The 16,713-nt window shown below is 50.3% G+C and overlaps 1 protein-coding gene across 1 annotated transcript; it reads left to right on the forward strand.

Moving 5' to 3' along the window:
- The first annotated feature begins 12,870 nt into the window (after window positions 1-12,870).
- On the forward strand, window positions 12,871-16,713 carry LOC123072064 (disease resistance protein RPP13). The gene is made up of 2 exons (XM_044495622.1): window positions 12,871-13,662; window positions 14,228-16,713. The coding sequence occupies exons 1-2, from the start codon at window positions 13,148-13,150 to the stop codon at window positions 16,530-16,532; spliced, it is 2,820 nt and encodes a 939-aa protein (XP_044351557.1). The 5' UTR covers window positions 12,871-13,147; the 3' UTR covers window positions 16,533-16,713.

The raw sequence follows: 16,713 nt of genomic DNA on the forward strand, positions 1-16,713 counted from the left end.
TGCGAGCCTCCCTGACAGAGGAGCAACGCGCCCTCCCCCAGTACACTGCCGACAACCACGCGTCGTGGGCGGTGTACTTCCAGCACCACCAGGAGCAGAGGCTGGCATCCACCAATGGGGCACCGGTGGTGGACGGTGTCAAGAACAGCGAGGGGCGCCGCGTATGGTGGGGCACCCCCGGCCGCATGCTCCAGGACATGCTGGAGTACCTTGAGGACGACAACGACCCGCCGCTGGCATACCCTGCCGCGGCGGCCGCCCCGGTCCACCGCCGGAGCGCCGGGCAATGGATGCCCAGGAGGTTCGGCTCCTCCTCAACTTCCTCCTCTCACTCCTCCCGCTCCTCTTCCCATTCCTCCGGCTCGCCGGCTGTGTTCGGCGTCAAGGCCGAGCCCGCAGCGGAGACGCCGCTCGGCTGGTGCACTCGCAGAACCGACATCGTCATAAATGAGGGTGGCCAGCGCGCCTCCTCCTCGGCTCCTCCGTGCTTCGTCAAACCGAAGACGGAGCCGGGGCTCGCGGTCGTGAAAACGGAGCCGGGGCTCCCCGCCGTGAAGATGGAGCGCGGCGTCGGGGAGCTTGACAATGCAGCGGCCCTGAAATGGGCGTGTGATGACTGGGTGCACATGGAGATGGAGCGCCAGCACCACGCCCTAGAGCAGTTCGAAGCTCGGCGCCGGGGCCGCGACGAGGAAGGCGTCGTCGTCCTCAACGACAGCGACGACGACGACGCGCCGCCACTGCCACCTGTCCGCCATGGCGACGCCGGACAGGGGTCCAGCAGGGGCGGCCGCGTCAAGGAGGAGAAGGACGACGATGGCGGCGACTTCTTCAGCCCGTAGTTGTAGTTCCGGCCTTTTTTAAATAACTTTGCTATGTAAAATGTCGAACATGTCTAATATATGCCCAATTTATCGAATTTTAGCCGAACTTTGCCAAATACTTTTTTTTAACATAAACGGCGTCTGGGGGAGGCCCTAGGGTCGGTGGCTAGGAACCCACTCACCCTTAGATGACGATTTTACGCGCCCGGGCCAACGGCTGGAGATGCTCGCAATAGCAGGTGCCCGGCACGTTGGCCTGACCTATCCCATTATCTTCTTCCGCAACACAAGTCCACGCACCCGCTGGCGGCTGGCACGGGCGAATGCTCCCAGCTGGTCGCTCGTGTCACCAACCCACGCCGGTGTCCATTTTCGGACGTGGCAATGGTAGAGTGGACGAGATGAGGTGGTGGGAAGCTTCCCGGCCCTGACAAAAAATGGCCGGCGCTCCAACTTTTAACCGAGCCGGCACCATCTCTGGCAAAGTGATCTGGCAGTGTAAAGTTAATGCACCCGCAGCAACAGTGCAATATGGTCCTTGAACTCAGATAAGAGGCAAGAGCACTAGAGACCCACAAACTTGCATTGGATGTGATGGTTTAGTCCACAAACTTGCAAAAGGTGATCAACTCATCCATAAACTTGCAAACTATGTGATGGTTTAGTCCACAACCAATCATAGACAGACAATTGGCGCCTAGCTGGCTTCTGCGTGGCACACCTGGTCGGACTGGGCCTTTTGCAGAAAACCCCTCAACGTTTCTGGAAATCACGCTCGTCGTCCCTGTCTGGCCTCCCTTGGCTATTTAATATTGTGGCCCCTCTCACCTGGTCGGGAAATCACTTCACCTCAGAGTTACGGGAGCCGCGGGGAGTGGCGACGGTGTCCGTTCTCCTAACGCCAGCGACGGCAGCGACGTTGCCGGCCATCGCGGCGGCCATGGAGCCACCAGAATCCGTTGGCCTCGTCCGCGAACCGGGCGCATTTCCGCCGGATTACGGTAAGGCCCGCCCTCCTTCACCTCTGCTTTCCGTTTGCTTTTTTGGCATTCGCCGTGGTTGGTCGCCGGGGTTGATCGGCACCGTTACTCGCCGGGCTTGGTCGCCGGGGTAGATTAGAAGGTTGCTGCGGAGTGGGATTGGAGGTTCGGTTCGGTTGCTAGGGTTTATGTTGTTGGAGCAGAGGAAAGTAGGGGTTTAGGGCTCTAAACTTGATGTTTTCTGTCATGAAGTTCAATTATTTTGCTAGGAAATATGTGGATTTAAGCCTGTACTGGTTGCAATGTTGAAGTTGATCGTGAACATGTTGATTCTGAAGATTGTGCCATACAGTTGGGGTTTTGGGACATAAAGTTGGGGGTTTTTGGCCATAAAGTTGGGGTTTTGGGCCATAAAGTTGGGGTTTTGGGGTAGGATATATGAAAATGTGTGGTTTTTAGGCAGTGCTAAATGAAAATGTGTGATTTTGGGTAGTTGATGTTACTATTCTGGATATTGTACTACTCTGGAAGTCTGAATAATGTTGACACTGCTGAATATTTTCATTGTCTGAATATTGCTGATCATGCTCTGAATTTGTTTTGCAGTGTGTGATGCAGCAATGGGCATGGCTGTGGAATCTACATTCTTCACTTTGCAGATTGAGCATAATGGCATTTTTTGTGGACCAAGTAGCAACCTTGAGTATGCAAGTGCTAGTGTGGAGATTCTGGATTATTGCTCTGCTTCTAATTTCTCATATTCATTTATTGAGAAGCATCTGCAATGGTTGAGCTATTCTGTGTGGGAGCACCACATCTATTGGTGTAGGCCTGGGTGCCTATTGTCAGAAGGGCTGGTGCCAATTAGAGGAGATGTTGATGTCCAGTACATGATCACAGCAAGTGCAGTGCATAAGGTGCTGGAGATATTGATTGACCATTCAGACTTTATTCAGATATGCAGGCATGATGTCATATATACAATACCCAGCTCAGTGTCCAGATCAATGGTTGAAATTATTCTCTCTGAGCAAGAAGCTAGTGGAAGTCAGCACATGGAAGTTTCAGTTCAAGCAGCAGAGACATCAAGTGCAAACTTGCAAATTGCAGTTTCAGAGCAAGCACAGACAGTAGGAGAATTGACAGATTCAGACTTTAGTGACAGTGACTTCAGCATTGATGAGGGAGATGATGATCTCTTTGATGAGTACATTGATTTTTGTGTGGATGAAGAGGAACCAGAAGAGATAGATGATGAGCCTGAATATGTACTTGAGGATGAGGACCTTGATTTGTCAAGAGAAGAAGAAGATAACCTGAAATAAAAGTTCAGTGCTTTCAATGCAAAGGTGGACATGGACTCTCCTATATTCAGAGTAGGCATGGTCTTTGCAGATGTCAAGCAACTGAGACAAGCTCTGAATGCATATTCAATAAGGAATAGAGTTGAGATCAAGAAGGTAAAGAATGAAAAAACCAGATTGGAGGCAGTGTGCAAGCCTGGTTGTCCATGGCTTCTTAAAGCTGGATTGGACAATAGGACAGGAGGCTTTGTGATAAAGGTTTATGCTGCTGTCCACAAGTGTCAGAAGGCATGGGAGTTGAAAGCACCGACAGCCAATTTCCTTACAAAATTTTTCATTGATGAATTGAGGGATGACCAAAAGATGGGGCTTGGCACATTTTCAAGGAAGGTTACAAAGGAGCTTCACATTACTGTCAACAGATGGAAGTTAGCTAGGGCTAGGAAACAAGCTCTGAAGATAATTCATGGGGATGAGGATGAACAGTTTAGTAAGTTGTGGGACTATGGTCAGGAACTGAGGACATGTAACCCTGGCTCCACATTTCTGGTGTCCACTCATGTTGTGACAAACGAACAGTACCCAATGGGCAGAAAATGTTTGAAATCAGTGTATTGGTCTTATGATGCTTGCAAAAGAGGTTGGCTTTAGGGATGCATGCCTATTATATTTGTTGATGGGTGTCATATGAAAACAAAGTACAAAGGGGTGTTGTTGACTGCTATTGGCATAGATCCTAATGACTGCATATTCCCTCTGGCAATGGGTTGTGTTGAAGTTGAGTGTACTAGTACTTGGGAATGGTTTTTGACCACTCTTAGAGATGATCTTAATATCATAAACACTTCACCTTTCACAATCATGAGTGACAAGCAAAAGGGATTAATAAATGCAGTGATAAAAGTGTGGCCAGATGCAGAACACAGGTTTTGTGTGAGGCACATTTATCAAAACTTCCATGAGAAGCACAAAGGAGAAGTGTTGAAACAAGACTTATGGGCCATAGCAAGATCTACTAACAAGCAGAAGTGGAGAGCAAATTGTGAGAAGATGGATGAACATAGTGCTTTAGCTTTTAATTGGACTGAAAGATTGAATCCAAAAACATGGTGAAAGCATTCTTTAGTGAGTTTCCTAAATGTGACATAGTGTTGAACAACAATTCTGAAGTTTTCAACAGTTACATCTTGGATGCTAGGGAAATGGCAGTGCTATCAATGTTAGAAAATATTTTCTACAAGCTTATGCACAAAATGCAGAGCAAACAAAGAGAAGCAATTGAAAAATGGACAGGACATAGAATCTGTCCCAAGATTCTCAAAAAGCTTGAAAAAAGTATTAAATATGCAGCTAACTGTCATGTTGCTGGTGCTGGACAGGAACTGTTCAAGGTACAGTCAGGTCCTAACAGCTACAATGTGGACCTTGCCTTGTTCAGGTGTGACTATGGTAGATGGCAGCTGTCAGGAATACCCTGTAGTCATGGAGTTGCATGTATGAGAGAGGAGAGGATTGATCCAGAGGAAATGGTCCATGAGTGCTACTCTGTCCAAACCTATTTGAAAGCCTATGAATACAATCTGATGCCTCTTAGAGACCCTGAAATGTGGGAGAAGATGGATGGGAATAAAGTGTATCCACCTATCTTCACTAAACAACTAGGAAGGCCCAAAAAAATAGGAAAAAGACACCAGAGGAAAAGATAAAAGCTGGTGTTAGAGTGCTAAACAAAAATGGAGTGACAATGCACTGCTCCATATGTGGCAGACCTGATCACAACAGGAAGGGGCACTACAAGTACCAGGAAGCTCAAATGGGACCTAGAGATCCAATAGAAGATGAGGACTATGATGATCCAACATTTGTACAAGTACATCACTTTGTCCCACTACATTAATCTTTCTGAACTTCTTTGCATTTTACATTAATCTTTCTGAACTTTTTTGCTCATCTCATAACTCATCTCACTTTGTTGTGCAGAACATTTTTCCTCAATTGGCAAACCCTGGCATGGATCCAAGCCAGTTGCCAGACAGCATGGTTTCAAGCATGGCCAGGAGGGAGAGATCTCACAGGGCTCCACAAAGGTTCCATGGCCCCCTACCAGAACAATCAGCATTTGTTGCAGCTGCTGCTGCTGCAATTCCACAGCCAACAGTGACAACACAGATGAACATTGGGAGAACTGAAAGAGGAGAAGGCTCACAACCTGCTAGCAGAGGAAAAAGGAAAAATGTAGCAGCTGGCACAACTACAGGTGTAGGGAGGGGCAGAGGAAGAAATGTAGCAACTGGCACATCTTCAGGTGTAGGGAGGGGCAGAGGAAGAAATGCAGCAGCTGGCACAACTACAGGTGCAGGAAGGGGCAGAGGAAGAAATGCTACAGCTGGAGGATCTTCAAGTGCAGGGAGGGGCAGAGGAAGAAATGCAGCAACTTCAGTTGCAGGAACATCTTCAGGTGAAGCTGGCACATCTTCAGGTGCAGGGAGGGGCTTCTTATGGTTGTTATGTGGAGATGACAAACCTATGGTGATTCCAGATCTGAATACAGCACCTGATGCATGAATTGTGTCATGGGTGAACTTTTTAGAGGCATAAACTTGTAACTTATTGATTTTGCTGAATTTTGCACCTGAGGCATCTTGTATTCAGTTAGAACCATTTTACTGAATTTTGCTATGAGTTGATGGGCATTTGCACCAGCTGAATTTTGCTATGAGTTGATGGGCATTTGCACCATTTTGCATGAATTATACTAAATGAACTAACTGAACTAAATGAACTAACTGAACTAAATGAACTAACTGAACTAAATGAACTAAATGAACTAACTGAATTTGTGCCCAAAATAAAAAAAAACAAAAAAAAATGTTTGGCCTGGGTCTCGAACCCAGGACCTGTCGTTATAGAAGTAGAGTGCAATGCCAATGCGCTATGAGTAGGAACTTGTTAGGGAGGGGCGGAGGAAGTATCTTGTACTGATAACAAAGAGGCCAACTCCCACTCGCCCACTCTCCTCTGGACGGTTCGCGTTCCCACCCACCACATCAATAAAACCGCCGCCCCACCCACCCACCCACCACTCCACTCATCGACCGTGTCGCCTCCACTCCCCACTCCACTCACCACCGCCGGCCACCGCCGCCCACCGCCGCCATGGCGAACAATGCAGGCTGGAAGAGATCACTAGAGGATCTTGCCGGCAACGACCAGTCGTTCCGCGCGCAGATCAGAGAGGTATGCACCTGGTTCCCGAGCGCAAAGCTCATGCTGCATCATGCGCGCGGGTTGGCCAAGGTGCTGACGGACGAGGAGAACGCGCATGCCTTCCCTAAAGGCCTCAAGGTGCCGCCGCCGTTATTCCTCGTCTGGGCAATGCGGGAGGCCACGCTCAGCGTGGATCCGTACCAGAGAGCTAGGTGGTGGATGTACCGCTCCACCACCTCTCTGGCCCCGGTCCCCCTCGACGACGACCCTGCGGACGTCGTCGGCGTCGTGCTCGCGCTGCCTGCTCCAGTCGACCCTGCGGACAACGACTCCGATGACGACCTAAAAGAGGTTGTTGCCATCTCTGACGACGACTTTGATGACGTTGTTTTCATTGCGTGGGTCGACATTGAGGGTGGCAGAAACATGCCCATCGACGTTGAGCTCCTGCCGGACGTCGAGCTCCTGCCAGAAGACGTGAAGATCAAAGAAGAAAAAGAGGTGAAGGAGCCAGAGCAAGAGCAAAAGAAGAAGGGGGCAGTGAAGAAGGAGCCAGTGCGCTGCTCCATCCGCCTGCAACAGATGAAGAAATAGTGAAGATCTGCAGCTGTTGGAGTAGAAGAAGAAGCAGCTGAAGAAGCAGCAGCTGAAGAAGAAGAAGAAGAAGGGAGTAGTTAGGTATGCTGATTATATATTGGCATATAAGTTACCTATGTTGAACTGAAGATGTTGTTTAACTGTTATCTATTTTGAGCTGTTGCTGTTATCTATGTTGCCTATGTTATCTATGTTGCCTATGTTGCGGTGTTGCCAAATATTGTGTTGCTATGTGTGTTGCATTCTGCCCATATTGTGCCCATGTGCACACATCCAAAAATAGATACCTGGGCCCCTTCCAAATACAATGGTCTGAATTTAACTAAACTGAAATTTGCACTGTTAAGTTAAATGAAATTTGCTTGATCTGAATTTTGCTTGCAGTTAAGTTAACTGAAATTTGCTTGCATTATCTGAATTTTGCTGCAACTATCTGAATTTTGGCACAATGCACACTTTCACTTCTCTAAAAAACAATTTCATCATCATTTCTTCATGAGGCAAAACAATTTCATCATCATCACCATGTGCACAATTTCAGTGCTCTGAAAAACAATTTCAGTTCATCATTTCTTTATTTGGTCAGTACTACATCAACATTTCTGAACTTCTTTCATCAGTACTACATCAACATGTCTCACACTAAAAACACCCTACTTCCTAACAATGACAGCTAGCACAATGGCAAACAGGCCAACATACAGAAGAGCTCCAAAACAAAAAATCTTTTCCCTAAATTGCTCTCTTTGCTTCTGCATCTTGACAATTGCTCTCTTTTCTTTCTCATTTCTTTTAGTTTCTGCTTCAAGTTCTTTAATCCTGGCCTCCAACTCCATATTCTTCATGGCTAGATCCTTAATCCTGGCCTCCAACTTCATTGCTCTGCCATCCCTTTCCCTAGCCCACTCCTGAAAAAATGATAAGAAATTCAAGTCAAGAACTCCTGAAAAATGATGAACCATTGCTCTGCCTTGTACTAAGTCAGCCACTGCAGCTCATTATTACTGGGATTTCTGTACTTACCTTGTTTCCACCGAAGTCAAGAACTGCAGTGACCCTGGCGCTAGGTTCTCCAGGCCCGCCGCCGCCCAGGAAACCGTCGGCGTCGACGCCTACTCCATGGGATCGTAAGCCACCGCTCTGCTTCTCGCCGCCGCCGCCACCGGATGCTCTCATTCTCTTGCCGTCGGGATATGGACAGGGGAAAGGGGAAAATAGGAGAGAGCTAGGGATTTGGACAGGGATAAAGAAGACAAGTGAAGCAGGGACGGCGGGCGTGATTTCCAAAAACGTTGAGGGGTTTTCTGCAAAAGGCCCAGTCCGACCAGGTGTGCCACGCAGCAGCCAGCTAGGCACCAATTGTCTGTCTCTGATTGGCCGTGGACTAAACCATCACATAGTTTGCAAGTTTATGGATGAGTTGGTCACCTTTTGCAAGTTTGTGGACTAAACCATCACATCCAATGCAAGTTTGTGGGTCTCTAGTGCTCTTGCCTCCTCAGATAATGTCTTTCTTGCCCCTAAACCACATTATGGTGATGGACTGTGCTAACGACCAGTCGACTGGTCGTTAGCGATAGATCCGCACGACTCCCCTCGATGGCTCTCGCTTCTCCCGTTCCACACCCTCCCGCTTCTCCCGTTCTCCCCCCGATTGACACTAATAAAAAAAGGCGAATTGAGAAAAAAGTGCGCTACATGGGATTCAAACCTGCATCAGGTAGCTAGGGCACGCCTAATACCATGAGCAACAACCATTACACCAACCCAGGCTGTTGTTCAATACTTGAAAACAAAAGTCTTTTAAAACTCTTTTTCACCATTATCAGATGACAAAAAGAAAGGTATTTTCTTGAAAAAAAATCACTGCATAAATGATGATGTACTATACATGTGAATGTGTAGAGGGACTCCTCTATGACTTTTTTTATCAGGAGGGTCAGGTACATAAGTTATCAGGTCTGTGATGTATGAGTTGCCATGCTATTCACACAAAAAGTTATCGAGGGGATGTTTTATCAACTCCCCCCCCCCCACCACCCCCATCGCCAAAGTTATCAGGACCTGGGTACATAATTTATCATGTCTATAATGTGTGAGTTATCATGCTATTCACACAAAAGCTACCGAGGGGATATTTCATCAACTCTCCCCACCCTCGTCGCCAAAGTTATCAGGACCTGGGTACATAAGTTATCAGATCTAGGATGTGTGAGTTACCATGCTATTCATACAAAAGCGACCGAGGGGACATTTCATTAACTCCCCCCCCCCCCCTCATTGTCAAAGTTACCAGGATGGGGTGCATTAGTTATCAGGTATGCGATGTGTGAGTTACCATGCTATTCATACAAAAAGTTATCGAAGGTATGTTTACACTAGTTTTTTTTGGGTCAAAAAAGCTACTACGTTATTTGTACATCAACTATGAGGACTACGATGTGTGAGTTACCATGCTATTGACACAAAAGCTATCGAGAGGATATTTCGTCAACCCCCCCCCCCCCCCCCCCCGCCAAAGTTATCAGGGTAGGGTGCATAAATTATCAGGTCTGCGATGTATGAGTTACCATGCTATTTACACAAAAGTTCGTCAACTCCCCCCTCCCCCTTCGGTCGCCAAAGTTATTAGGACATGGATATATAAGTTATCGGGTTTGCGATGTGTGAGTGACCATGTTATTCACATAACAGTTACCGGGGTATATTTGATCAACTCCTCACAGAAAAGAAGAAAAAAAAGCAACATGGAATGGTCAAATAGTATGGCGTGCATTCTTTTTCGCAACAAATGGTCCAGCTGAGCTGGTTAGTGTGTGTTTCACATTAGCTGCTAGGCGTGAGTTCAAATCCCATATTCAGCATGATTTTTTGACTAAAAATGTAATGAGGGCGTTCCAATAGATCTAGCAACCCCCCAAAAAATGACATATCCAATTCAAAGAAAAATCGCGACAGTCAACGGCATAGTCTTCAGATTCTTCCCACTAAATTCGCAATCAAAGTTAGCGAGTCGTTCACATTTTAAATCTTGAACAAATAGCCACTACGCAATATATTCATAGCCTGGGCGCTTTTGACAACAACAAAGCCCGTGTGAGTTGGTTACCGTGGTGGGGCAATTGCAGGAGGTCACGGGTTCGAATCCCGTCCTGCCCCTTTATTTTTCTCGCGCACGTTGGCGGCCGCACGATCAGGATCCGACGACGATGGGGTCGTCCGGATCTGTTGCAAACCACCAGCCGACTGGTGGTTAGATTTCTCGTATGGTGATTGATACGGTTCTACGTATGGACCACCTCTCGTACCGTGTTTCATTGTCATGTATCTGACATTGTGGGCCCACCATGCAAAGCTTGAGTTCCTCGTATTTCTCCATGACGGGTAAAACTCCGTGATGATCTTCGTATAATATCAAGAGGATTACAAATGGTGTTCTTGGCTGTCAAGAATGAAACCTATATCCATTCTTAAGAAGGCCAACCGGATCGTCCGTGGTTTTCTCTGGGCTGAAAGTAAAGACGCTAACGGAGGTCAATGCTTGGTCAACTGGTAAAGAGTGTGCCGCCCGCTATCCCTTGGTGGCCTCGGTGTTCGTGATCTACATCGTGCCGGCATTGCACTGAGGACTCCATGGCTATGGTTTAAGCACACATACTCCTCGCAGCCATGCAGCCAACTGCATATCCCCAGGAGCCGGCCGTCAACGCCATCTTCCGCGCGTCCACTACCTGGGCCCTTGGAGACGGACGCACCTGCAGGTTCTGGAGTGACCACTGGATCAATGGTCGATCAAGGGCTGAGATCGCCCCACTCGTCCTCGTGCTTATTAACCGATGATGGGGCAAGACCCGCACCGTGCTCGATGGTCTTCACTTGGTGGGAGACATCCTGCGACCATTTGTCGTCCACGGCACGCAAGGGACTGGCCTCCATTATCATCCTTACAGCCTGGTGCCTCTGGAAGCACCGGAACGCTTGCGTATTGGATGGCGAGCAGCCCTCCCAGCTATCCGACATCATTAAAGACAAAGCGCGCATGTGGGCTAAGGCCGGAGCTACAGGAATACAAAACATCATCCCCGAGAGCTAGTCTTGTAGGTTTTCTTGGGGCTGAGCAACCCATGTCTATTATAATCCTAGCTCACTTCCATGCCTTCTTGTGTACATGGCTTAGTGAGTTATTGTAACCCCATGCTGCACTAATCTTCTCCTATCAACGAAAAGGTACGCAACCTTTGCGTATTCGCAAAAAAAGAATGAACCCTATATCGAGTGTTATTTTGATGTTATGTGGCTCGAACATTGCTTCTTCTTCTCCGTGGCCTCCAAGCTCCTTATTATATATGCGCACGGCCTTGATCTCTAAGTTGTAATCCTACTGAATTAGAGAATGATATTTCAATTCATTTTGTGGCCTAAACTTCTTACCATTATTTCTTTATCGGCTTATTAGTCCCTTCTAGTGTCCATGATCGTATCTTTTGGAAGAGTTCATCATTGAATACATGTATATTCGTTGACACCGTTCAACCCACTTCCAACGTCCATTGTCTCTTTCATCCTCCGCCTCGACGCAACTACGAAGGTCCGGGGAGGAAGGGGTGAATCATGAATAAGAGTATTCCAACAGTTGTGGCCTTGTTTGGTAGCCCTTGCATCTTGAGTGCAATAGTGGATCAATAGTGTCAGATAAGACGATCACATGGTTCGGGAACCTAGAGGGTCATTTTCTGAGTTTGAGGGCTAGACTGCACCGTTCGCACAAATTTCATGGTTGTGAGTGCATTTCACTCTAACATGCATAATCTTAATCGAACAAAGTCATTTCTAATAGAGCATACATGGTAGACACCTATAATGTCATGCATGTATTCTTGTTTTTATTTGTTTTATATCCACATTTTGACTTTCGGCATTGATTAGCCAAAATTCCAAATAACATTTTTCATCAAACCAAGAACTAAAATACAAAACAACTATCAAGTTTGAAAAGGAGTTTGATATCATTGTTTGACATTTTTCAACCAAACTTGTGCAATTACTTCAACAACCTCTTAAAATATATTAGAAAATCAATTACTTCAATGGCTTATTGTTTAAAAATCCATAAATATTCGCATAAATTGTAATTATGTTCCTACTAGTTGCCTAAATGTTTCGGAGACTCTCACATAAATTTCAATTATTTCAGTCATACTATAATCAATACCAGGAACATTTTGTACATGCCAAAGACTCCATTGTTTTTCATTTTTTTAAATCTTTTTTATAAAGGGTGCTTTTCATAAACTCATAACATAGCATCAAGAGATACAATCATAATGAGTACACACTCGGACTCTGCATAACTATGATACACACATCCAACACAACACACTCACACACACAAACACAAAACGGTAATGCCGACAAAGGGCAAAGTCATATAAGACCAAAAGGTATGTCGGCGGAGGAAGAAGAAAAACAAAGAAGCAAAGAAAACAGAGATTGACAATATAAAGCAGTGACCATCGGCACCAACAATCTTTTGATGGCTTAAAAAAACAATCTTTTGACAACGCATTAAACATTTTCATTTATATTATCAGGAATGTCCTTCATATTAAAAATACATTTCCTATTTCTTAAATTCAATGATATACTATTATTTTTTATATTTACTCAACAATATAATTACATGCTATGTGTATTGTTGTATATACTCCCTTTGTTTCTTTTTAGTCTGCATATGAAATCTGGTCAAAGTCAAACTACACAAAGGCTGATCAAATTCATATCAAGGAATATCAACATCTACAATATCAATGCTATATGGTATGAAAATCTATTTCATGATGCATCTAATAATATTGATTTCATACTGTGATTGTTGACATTTTTTTTTATAAAATTTTATATGCAGGCTAAAAAGAAGCAGCCAATGTGGAAAGCAGCATGCACGGTGGATGTTGTTCGTTTCTCCTTGGCCTCGCACTCTGCACATCCCCAACCATCTCAGCTGCCCTGCACATGCACGGATCGATCCATCCAGTATATACCACCCGCCACTGAACCAACGAGCTTCCCACAGCTCCCCGTCGCCGGCGCCACCATTGACCTTGACTCCACCAAACTCCATCCAAGCCCAGAACCCCGAGGGAGATATTTGCCTTGCTCTGGCTCAGGCTGAGAGCCCGTCAGCCAGAGACCACACACAGAGCGAGCGCGCGAGCCAGCACAGCGGGGAGAGCGGATGGCGGAGACGGCGATCACGACGGTGCTGGCGAAGGTGGCGGAGCTGGTGGCGTGGGAGGCGGCGGTGCTGCTGGAGGTGGGCGACGACGTGCGCCTGCTCCGCGACAAGCTCGAGTGGCTGCACACCTTCATCCGCGACGCCGACCGCAGGCGCCGCCTCCGCGACGACGAGTTCGTCGCCGTCTGGGTGCGCCAGACCCGCGACGTCGCCTTCGAGGCCGAGGACGCGCTGGACGACTTCCTCCACCGCGCTGGGCGACGCCGGAGGCGCCGCGGCCCGGCCCCGCCGCTCCCCGGCACGGGGGCGCGCTGCTCCGGGTGGCGCTGGAGCTGGCGCCGCTGGCGGCCGCGCTGCGCGGGGCTGCAGGTCGCGCTCCGCCACGACCTCTCGGCGCGCGTCCGCCAGATCAGGAAGCGGCTCGACGAGATCTCCGCCAACCGCGCCGCCTACCACATCGAGCACGCGGCCTCGCCCGCCTGGGCCGCCTCCTCCGCCACCACCCTCGCCGCCTGGTACGCACGCACCCACGCTCGCTCCCGAATTTACTTCTGTATGTTCGTCCTCCCCGGTTCTTTCTTCCAGCCAAAATCAACACCCAAAATCAGAGACATAATCAAGAACCAGAAAGAAGAGTTGAAAGATACGAACCTATTTGTTTGTTCTGGGATTTCTTCCTTGGTTATTCTGCTGTGTTTTTATCCTCGTCTTGTTCTGCGAGCAAAGATTATGCTGAACTATCACGCAGCTTACAGAATTTTACTCTCTGAAGATGACAACAAACGCAAGTAAAATAAAAATGCAACAGATACTTCCAATGATTGCCTGCTTGAGTTAACCAATGTAGATTCTGCTGAATTGTCAAGCTACTTCATTTTATATGCCAGGATTTCTCACTCTGAAAATGACATCAAATTATTGGTTGCCACTGTTCCGGCAGTGGAAGTGGTTCTAGGCTTGTAGCTAACCATGGTGAAGCTGCAGCTAGCTACTAGTACCAGTTAACGAGCTTTAATTACTGCATTATGCGTAGGAGAATATGATGCAAGCAGCTGACTGGCTTGGTGAACTTGGACGCAGGGACGATCTGGAAGAGTACACTGTCGGCTTCGGCAAGTACAGCGACATGCTCAGGGAGCAGCTCCTCGACGTTGACACCGTCCCCGGCCGCGCCCTCGTCTCCATCGTCGGCGAGAGCAGCATCGGCAAGACCACGCTCGCGCGCAAGGTCTACCAGAGCCCCGAGGTCCGCAACCACTTCGCCATACGCACCTGGACCGTGCTCCCTCCCAACAGCCGCCCGGCCGACGTGCTCCGCGACATCCACCGGCAGGCCACCTCCCAGCTCCGCCGGTCCCCGTCCAACGGCCAGAACGCGGAGGACGGCGGCTGCGACGCCAAGGGCGGCAAGGACATCAGCAACTCGCTGTTCCGGAACATGACCGGCAGGCGGTACCTCGTCATCGTGGACGGCAGCATCGCGGTGGCCGACTGGAACAGCCTCCGGGCGTCGCTCCCCGACGAGGGCAACGGCAGCAGGGTGCTGCTGGTCACCGACGCGGCGGGGCTGGAGGTGGTGGGCTACGCCGGCGGGCCGACGTACGACCCCATCGAGCTCACGCGGCTTAGCCCGGAGAACACATACGAGCTGTTCCGGCGCCGGGTGTTCGGCCTCCGCGGTGACTGCCCCGGCCGGTACAAGTCGAGGTACTACCAGGACGTGTTCCGGATCACCCGCGGCCTGCCGCTCTCCATCGTCGTCCTCGCCGGCGTGCTCAGGTCCAAGGAGCTGCCTGCGGAGTGGGACCAGGTGATGGCGCAGCTGCTGGCGGCCAAGGACCAGCCGCAGCATTGCAAGAGCGGGAGCGGCGGTGCCCGGCGTATCATGTCGCTGGCGTTCGACGACCTGCCGCACCACCTCAAGTCATGCTTCCTCTACTTCGCAGCGATGCCAGAGAGCGCCCCCGTGGACGCGGCGAGGCTGGTGCGGCTGTGGGTGGCCGAGGGGTTCGTGCGGCCGCGGCGCGGGAGCACCATGGAAGAGGTCGGGCAGGGGTACCTCAAGGAGCTCATCTCCCGGTGCATGGTGCAGCTGGTGGACAAGGACGAGTTCGGCACCGTGACGGCGGTGGTGGTGCACGACCGCCTCCACGCTTTCGCGCAGGAAGAGGCTCAGGAGGCGTGCTTCGTCGAGAGCCACGACAGCACCGACGTGCTCGCCCCAGCCACCGTGCGCCGCCTCGCCGTCCAGAACACCACGGACAGGCACGTCCACCTCGGCAACGCGCTGCCCAAGCTCCGCACCATCGTCTGCGACTTCGCCAACGGCGGTGCGGCGAAGCCCAGCGTCTGCATCCACTCCACCGACCTGGGCTTCCTCCACGCGTCCAAGTTCCTCCGCGTCATCGACATCCATGGCCTCGAGCTCAAGAAGCTTCCGGACGAGCTCGGCTCGATGATCCACATAAGGTACCTGGGCCTCCAGTGCGGGCAGCTGGAGAGGCTGCCGAGCACGATAAGCAAGCTGGTGAACCTGCAGTCTCTGATCCCCAAGGGCCGGAGCGGCGGCGTGCTGGGCGTGACCGCCGCGTTCTGGACGATCCCGACGCTGCGGCACGTGGTGGCGCCGTTCGCGCTGCCCAGGTGCCTGGGCGACCTGTACAGCCTCCAGACGCTCCACGGCGTGCAGCCCCGCGGCTGGGACACGCGCGCCATCGCCGGCAACCCGCTGGGGAGGGCCACCAACCTCCGGTCGCTGGAGCTGAGCGGGCTGACGGCCGCGAACGCCGGCGCGCTGGTGACGGCGCTGGAGAGCCTGGACCTGCTGGTGCACCTGGTGCTGCAGGGCGAGTCGCTGCCGCCGGCCGTGTTCACCGTGGCGAGCCTGCGGCGGCTGCAGAGCCTGAGGCTGGTGGGGGCCATGGACGAGGAGGATGATGCCGATGCCGGCGACGAGGTGGCGGTCCGGTACATCCGGCCGAACCTGACGCGGCTGTCGATGTGGGGCACGATGGTGGGGCAGGGGTTCGTGGACATGCTGGGGGAGCTGCCGAGCCTGGCGGAGCTGACGCTGATGTGGGGCGCGTACGAGGGCGAGCGGCTGGAGTTCGGCGACGGCGCGTTCCGGAGCCTGCAGAAGCTGAGGCTGGGGCTGCCGGACCTGGAGGAGTGGGCGGTGAGCGCCGGGTCGATGGCGGCGCTGGTCCGGCTGACGCTGCTGCGGTGCGCCAAGATGGAGATGCTCCCGGAGGCGCTGGGCGGGATGAAGGAGCTGGAGGAGGTGGTGCTGTACAGCATGCCCAAGATGGTGGGGAGGATCAAGGAGGACGGCGGCCAGGACCACCACAAGATCAAGCACGTCCCCGTCATCCAGACCATCTGGTAGAGCCGACCGGCGTTCGTCTGTGTCATCGGATCAAGGAAGGAGAAGGAGGGTATAAGGCATTCTTGTCGTTCTAGTGTCCATGAGCCTTCTTCTGTATCATCGAACCAAGCACGTTGTGTGTTCTGTGTCTGTCTCTGCTGTTCTTGACAGGAACGCGAAAGCCTCTGCAGTTTTAGAACTT

This window comes from Triticum aestivum, chromosome 3B, assembly GCF_018294505.1.
Source record: "Triticum aestivum cultivar Chinese Spring chromosome 3B, IWGSC CS RefSeq v2.1, whole genome shotgun sequence".
In the NCBI taxonomy this organism is placed as follows: domain Eukaryota; kingdom Viridiplantae; phylum Streptophyta; class Magnoliopsida; order Poales; family Poaceae; genus Triticum; species Triticum aestivum.